The sequence below is a fragment of the Salvia hispanica genome, chromosome 4, assembly GCF_023119035.1.
Source record: "Salvia hispanica cultivar TCC Black 2014 chromosome 4, UniMelb_Shisp_WGS_1.0, whole genome shotgun sequence".
NCBI lineage: Eukaryota > Viridiplantae > Streptophyta > Magnoliopsida > Lamiales > Lamiaceae > Salvia > Salvia hispanica.
Window position 1 is genome coordinate 12,887,267 of NC_062968.1, and position 6,675 is coordinate 12,893,941.

The 6,675-nt window shown below is 30.4% G+C and overlaps 1 protein-coding gene and 1 long non-coding RNA gene across 6 annotated transcripts; both read right to left on the reverse strand.

Annotated features, from left to right (window-relative positions):
* Window positions 1–1,623: 1,623 nt before the first annotated feature.
* On the reverse strand, window positions 1,624–3,439 carry LOC125185547. 3 transcript variants are annotated; one of them, XR_007170167.1, is made up of 4 exons: window positions 3,297–3,439; window positions 3,069–3,145; window positions 2,017–2,079; window positions 1,624–1,904 (listed from the first exon to the last, which is right to left on the reverse strand). It is a non-coding gene; the product is annotated as an uncharacterized LOC125185547 (long non-coding RNA). The 3 variants fall into 3 exon arrangements; XR_007170166.1 differs by adding an exon at window positions 2,164–2,237 and having other exon boundaries at window positions 3,069–3,439; XR_007170165.1 differs by having other exon boundaries at window positions 3,069–3,439.
* Window positions 3,440–4,250: 811 nt separating this feature from the next.
* On the reverse strand, window positions 4,251–6,225 carry LOC125223523. Of its 3 annotated transcripts, none has more exons than XM_048126704.1 (5): window positions 6,104–6,225; window positions 5,880–5,938; window positions 5,574–5,618; window positions 4,678–4,775; window positions 4,251–4,512 (listed from the first exon to the last, which is right to left on the reverse strand). In XM_048126704.1, the coding sequence occupies exons 2-5, from the start codon at window positions 5,931–5,933 to the stop codon at window positions 4,425–4,427; spliced, it is 285 nt and encodes a 94-aa protein (XP_047982661.1). In that variant the 5' UTR covers window positions 5,934–5,938; window positions 6,104–6,225; the 3' UTR covers window positions 4,251–4,424. The 3 variants fall into 3 exon arrangements, with proteins under 3 accessions (XP_047982661.1, XP_047982663.1, XP_047982662.1); XM_048126706.1 differs by having other exon boundaries at window positions 4,251–4,507; window positions 6,104–6,209; XM_048126705.1 differs by lacking the exons at window positions 5,880–5,938; window positions 6,104–6,225 and adding an exon at window positions 5,723–5,831.
* Between the last annotated feature and the right edge of the window lie 450 nt (window positions 6,226–6,675).

The following is a 6,675-nucleotide window of genomic DNA, read 5'->3' on the forward strand; positions in this document are numbered from 1 at the left end:
TCGGTCCCGGTTTAATTGAGACATTTTTATTTTGACATCGTAATTTAGGTAGTGGTGTTTAATCAATTAGTTTATTTACTTATTAATAGTATAGTACGAGAGAGAATAAACTAAGAAAGATAAAAGGAGAATAAAATAAGAATAAGAATAAAATAGGGGAAGAGATATAATAAAAGATAAGATGATAAAGTTGAAGAGATGATTGTATTAATTATTATTAAAAGAGAAAACGGCTTACTTAGGTGGGCATTTACCAAAAGGGAAAACGTCCCCCTTAAGTTGGGATAGGAGGATGTCTTCTTTGTTCAATTAATTATTATTTTCATGAATTTAATCAACGATAGTGACAAAAAGATATACGAACCAGTACAAAACATGATTTTTAGTTTGTATCTCGCACGTGGTTACAAGATAGTTGAGGTATTTCTAACAGGGTTAATACACATTTAAATAATGAACTTTAGTCAATTTTTGTTTCATCTTATATAGTTTAAAATCTAAATATTATATATTATTTTTTCTTAATTGTCTCTTTTATATTCCATCAGTTCCATAAAAATAGAGACATTTTTCATTTTAGTCTGTCCCATAAAAATAATTCACTTCTATTTATAATATTTTTTTTTCTCTCCAGTGAGGTGAGTTTCATTCTCCTCTTACGGTACTTTAAATACTCTCTTTTTTTCTATCTCTCTTACTATACCAATTATGCATTAAAATTTGTATCATCCAAAAGTCTCTATTTTTATGGGAGTATACAAAATGTCGTCTTTTGATAATGTTCAAAATGATATTTTTTTTAGTAAAATAAGAAAATTAAAAAGAAAAGAAAAGAAAAATAAAAGAAGAAATACTTATTTTAATGAAATGGAGTATGTTATTTTGAATATCATTAGAAGAAGATGATATTTTGCATATAGCTGAGACAATCGTGAAAGTTTGAAACTTCATAATTTAATGTGCAAATTTATGACATTAATAAGTTTATCATTTTCCACCTTTATTACCATAAAATAAAATAAAATAAAATATTCTCTCCATCCAAAAAAATTGACAAACTTGAAAATAACATAGATATTAATGTGCAATTGGTAAAATAAGAGAGATGAGAAATAGTAAGAGAGAGAAGAAAAACGTAGCAGAATGAATGTTACTGGATTGTAGGGTCCACATTATAAATGATGTATACGATTATTATTTGTTGAAAAACTTTCCATATTTAGGCTTTTTCTAATTTTGGGGGACGGTCCAAAATAGTAAAATTAGTCTATTTTTTGGGGACGTATAGAGTATGTTTTTGAAAAGTAGTACTCTCCTCGTCTCTTCTAAAGTGACACATTTTTTATTTTGTAAAATTAGTACTCTCCTTGTCTCATCTATTTTTTGGGGACGTATAGAGTATGTTTTTGGGGGACGGTCCAAAATGGTAAAATTAATCTCACTTAATGTGATACTACATTTTTTATAACGAAACTCCATTCTCTCTAGTTATTTCTCTAGCGTAATTTATTCTCTCTCCACTTAATACATTTGTACATAAAAATGATACTAGTATTAACTAATAAAGATAAAATTGAATTTTGTGATGATTGGGGTAAAATTGATAAAAATAAGTCCTTGATATAAACCCAACCAAAAAATACAAGCATATTATTAAGATCAACACAATATTACAAAGTATATGGTGCAGATCGGCTGCTCTAATATTTTTGCTCATCCAATTATCACTTGTTGTCGCAGAATTATACTTTATTCATTACTATTATATATAGTTGGAGAAATTTCAATTTTCTGCAATAACAATCAATAAAATTCTATGATCAAATTTATTTTTGGTCCTCCAATGATCACCTCTTGTTGCATGACTCTACTTTATTTGTTATAGTAGAGGAACTCTCCATTTTCTGCAACAATCAATTATTTTAAAATTTATCAGATTCAAAAATGCATGTACCTCAATACCTCATTAATCAAGATCAAACTAGAAATTAAGATTCAAACACACACACTATTTACCCCTAAGAATATTCTCGATGCTTCCTCGGGTGTGTGATTTTTTATCACATTTAGAGCTGCCTTCTGTTACACCAAGAAAAACATAAACAAATAAAAGTTAATTTACAAAATAATGTTAGAAATTTATTGGTGATGAAAAGCACAAACCCTAAAGGCTTCAAGCTCAGATGCACTCAAGGTTTTCGGTTCGTCACCGTCAAGCAAAGAATAATCAACGGGGGCTGTTTGTTTGTCCATTTTTGTCGAAAAAATACAATGAAATTAATCGAGGTGAGGATGAAAGATGTGTGTGTTGGTTTAATTTAAGATATAATTTCATTATTTATAGAGAGATGAAAAAATGTGGCCAAAAATATGCAGTTACGCCTTTCAATATGCATGGTGATGGTTGAGGGTTGGGATCATATTTCTTATCTCAATACTGTTTTTATTTACCTTCCATTTTTGTATTTATTGTGTGTGTAAGCTGGAGCATCAAATTAACTTGACTTTTGCCACTAATATAAATGCAGACAGACATATACAATTATACAGGTAGGCATGATTTGTAAAAAAGTTATTGTTTAATTCAAATTTGCATTTATTGCATTTGCGTATTAAATATATGCTTTTTCTACAAAATTTAGTCTTAAATTCCAATGCCAACTACCCTTTCATTTGAAAACACGTGAAGATATTTACAGAAGAAAAATAGAAAAATATTACATATTTACAAACGTGTAATGAATTATAAAGCAATGTAATACATAAAAAAAATGTTAAGCATGCTAATACCAAAAAAAAAATGATAAGCAAGCTAATATATAAAAAACTGTTAAGTAATAAAAAGAAGAGAACTGATAAATTTACATGATCACCACTCCATATACAGAATTGGGGAAATTAAGTCTTCTTTATAATTTCTAAAATCAGATATAGGTTTATTTTAAGTAAAATTAACAATTTTTTAAAAATAATTAATAAAAAACATATCTATTATAGAAAAAATTATATTTTATCTATACAATTTAAGTATACTTATCTTTTCACTAAAAAAACACTTCGTCACATACCTTGCAATCTGAGAAATTGATATGCGAGGCAACTCGTTTCTTTTCTGCCTTATTTTCTCCTTCATTTTGACTTATAACTACAGTTACACATACACAAACTATATCATGCCCAATAAAGGCCAACAATAATTTTAGCAAAAAATGAAAAAAAAAAATTGTTTCCTTAGTATCTCATTCAATACTGAAAAAAATGTTTTCAATTAAAGAATCGAAAACACAACGACGAACAATTTGAATTGAAAAACCTAAAACGCCGTGTTTTAGGTTATCTAGTGAAATCATTCTTCCCAGAATTGAATGGAATGCTTCAAAGATGAATTTTCCGATTTTTTGTTGCAAGATTTAGATGAGAGGTTGGCCTGAAAAAGGGGTCGGAAAGAATCAGTGAGTGAGTGTAATGTGATGGAGTGTTTGAATTTATAGAGTTCAAGAAACGTAAGCGATGAAACGTGGCAAGAAAAATGAGTACTTAAGTACACACGTGTAGTTAAAGCAATACGCGTATGCATGGTTGGACAATATTAACAACATCAAAAAATTACTCTCTTCGTCCCACCAAAGATGACTCACTTTTCTTTTTAATTTGTCTCAACTAAGATAATCCATTACTAAATTACTGTTAATGTTCAAATCTTTTCCTTTAAATCTAATCTTAATTCCATCAAATCCCCAAAAAATCCTAAAATATAACTTCTTCAATTCTCCAAAAATATGACATTGCAGCTAGTTACAGTCTATTCAATTCTTCTCCTCTTCTCAATTAATTCTTTCTTCCTCTTCTACTCAAATTTTGAATAGACTTCCTTTAGGAATGATGTTGTGCTTGCTCTTTGGAAGCCCAGTCTGGACTGTAGCATCCCAAGTTGTTTTTGGCCCTTCATATGCAAGATCATTATTTTATCTCTATTTTATCTCTACAGAGAGTTTGATGAAGTTTCCTCGAAGAACGAATCATTCACCTGCATTTCAAGGACAACAATATAACTCTCTTTCTATGAATGGGAGAGTAGACACGGCAGTAGCTCGAGAGCAGGGCGTGAATATGAGCAACCAACTGCTAAGTTAATGCTTTCAATAACCTTCAATATGATTGGAAAGCATCTCCATGATAAGTGTTACATAATTCTATAATTGTTTTTCATAATTATGATTCTGCCTGCATTATTCTACCAATATGACAGATATGAAAAATGTATCATCGAATTTATCTCATATAGTAAGCCATAACAAGTCAAAGAAAACCTTTTCCACATCTCAAGATGTAATTTTTTTTCTCACTAAAGAAATCAAATCAAACATAAAAGCAGATCCCAAAGGCAAGCCGCCATGAACTTAAGAGCATAGCACACTTGAGATTCAGCTCCCGTCAGTGCTTTTGCTGAATTTTCGCCCGGACAAGTTTTCAGACTCGTATAACATATGGTTGATCAGTCCTCTTGCTGCACTGTTGTACAGCAAACAACAACATAATAAGCAAGCCTCGATAGAGGATGGCAAGTGCAGCATAAACTTGAACATCTTATCAAAGAGCCTCAAGCCAGTTGAAGCAGTGATAATTGAATGATAATAATTTTGAATGATCCAAAAATAAAGAGAAAATGGGACTCACTCATCCTTCATCTTTTGAATTTTATCTGGATCCGTCTCATGCATGTTCTTCTTGAACTGCTCTCTCACCATAGTAATTAGCAGTTCAGTGTTGAATTTCTGCATTCCAATAGTTATAGGAGAATGATTCGTTCGCATTTTTTGTTCATGAAAGAAACGCTGCTGAAGAAATTCAATCTCAACTTGAAAATAGTAGAATCTGTTAGCTTTAAATTAACTATAAGGCATTTTCTAATTTGCTTGATTCAGTTTGCAACCGAGATACAGATATCTTTCATTTCTCTCGTTACTACTCCCTATACAATATTTCTATCTACTTCAAGCAGTTTTTTAAAAAGTCAAGACTGAAATAAATGAGGTAATCTACTAGGCTTGTCCTTATCTCGAATAATCAAAATAAATTACATAGATGCATTGTTGTTCGCTATAAGCATGTTGTAGCTGCATTGCTGCAATAATAATGGGCGATCCTCAATTTTTGAATGCTCAGAAATAAACAAAGCCCTACCTGCATAGCTGTTCCCTCAGGGAAAATCAAGATTCGAGAGGTTGCGGGATATTTGCTATGCTATAGTAACCTATCCAACCTGATTAAACAAACCCCTCATGAGGCATTCCAATGCGAAGCCAAACGAGTCAAATGTTCACTAATCTATCTCTTAGTCAGGCTAGCCTTATGTATGAACATAAATCCATAGCTTAATATACAGAATTGAATGTGGAAGGAAGTTGATCATCAATTAGCTACAATCCCAAAACTCTCACACTTACAAAACAACATGAAGGGTCCACAACATTGTATGAATAGTATTGAGAGACAAACACAAATTCAGCTCATCAAACAATCATGCATATTCTTCAATGGCCATAAAAGTTAAATTCAATTCTACAAAATACCTTTTGCCCAATATACTTAGCTCGCCTTAGGCATTCGCGATAAAGCTGCATATCAGAATTACAAAATAAGTTGCATAATAAAACTCATAAATTAATTGGTAAGGCTGCAATTGGAGAGGGACAGAAAATCATACTAATTCTCTGCTTACCATAGCTTCCTTTATAGTACAACAAAATAGAACTGGAATTGTTGACTTTTTGATGTTTCTAATTCATAATTTAAAACACTCTGTTCAGCAGGAAAGTTCATACATATTACGGCTGAACAATTAAGAGAAAAAAATTCAGATTAAGAAATGCTCTGACCCTGATGGCATTGTTGGCAAGCTCAGGAGGTAATGCTGTTTGCAGAGACGGCATTTTTTCTGCAAAACGTTTAAATCACAAAACAATTGGCAAAAAATAGCTATAAAGAGTGGAGAAGTTTTGCTGAACAAACCGGATCGAGAAATGAGTTAACAAACCATAAAATAAATAGTCAGTGAATACCACGAATTTTAAATCGGGGATGATTTGCAGAATCGAATTACCTTTACGCTGGAGGGCTGCTGGGACAGTGGTGGAGAATATGGTGAATTTGGACGGCGGCGAATCAAAGTGGGGTTGGCGTCTCCGTCGGGATGAAATTATATTATATCTATACCTCCATTGCTTTCTTTACTATTGAATTTCATTAATTATTATAATTAGAATATTAAATTATGAAATTTCAATTTTTCTTAGCAAAAAATGTCAATCTTTTTATATTCAAAACATATATTTCACTAAATATTTTTTTTATTTTTTTATTATATTGAAATAATGTTATTTTTAATATCATAAAAAAAAGTCAACTTATTCATGAATGAGATAAATAAGAAAAATAATAACTTTGTAATTTACTCCATATTTCAATTTAAAAAGTCATTGAACAAATTATAATTTAATCAAACTATATGGAATAAATAATTAGAGTTTTTGAGAGTTATCTATACATATATAGTTTTGGCCACCATTTTAAATATTTATGAGTTTTGGGTCATCTTTTTAAATATTTATAAATTTTGGACTTTGAATGTAATTTTTATTTAATTTGTTTATCAACAAACGTTACACTCAGTCA

Bases quoted from the DNA above. Each gene is read 5' to 3' on its own strand.
- LOC125223523 (XM_048126704.1), bottom strand. From the start codon at position 5,933: ATGCCGTCTCTGCAAACAGCATTACCTCCTGAGCTTGCCAACAATGCC. The intron at 4,776-5,573 runs GTATTTTGTAGA...ATTGGAATGCAG, and splicing joins CTAAGTATATTGGGCAAAAG to AAATTCAACACTGAACTGCT. The intron at 4,513-4,677 runs GTGAGTCCCATT...GCTGTACAACAG, and splicing joins ATTCAAAAGATGAAGGATGA to TGCAGCAAGAGGACTGATCA.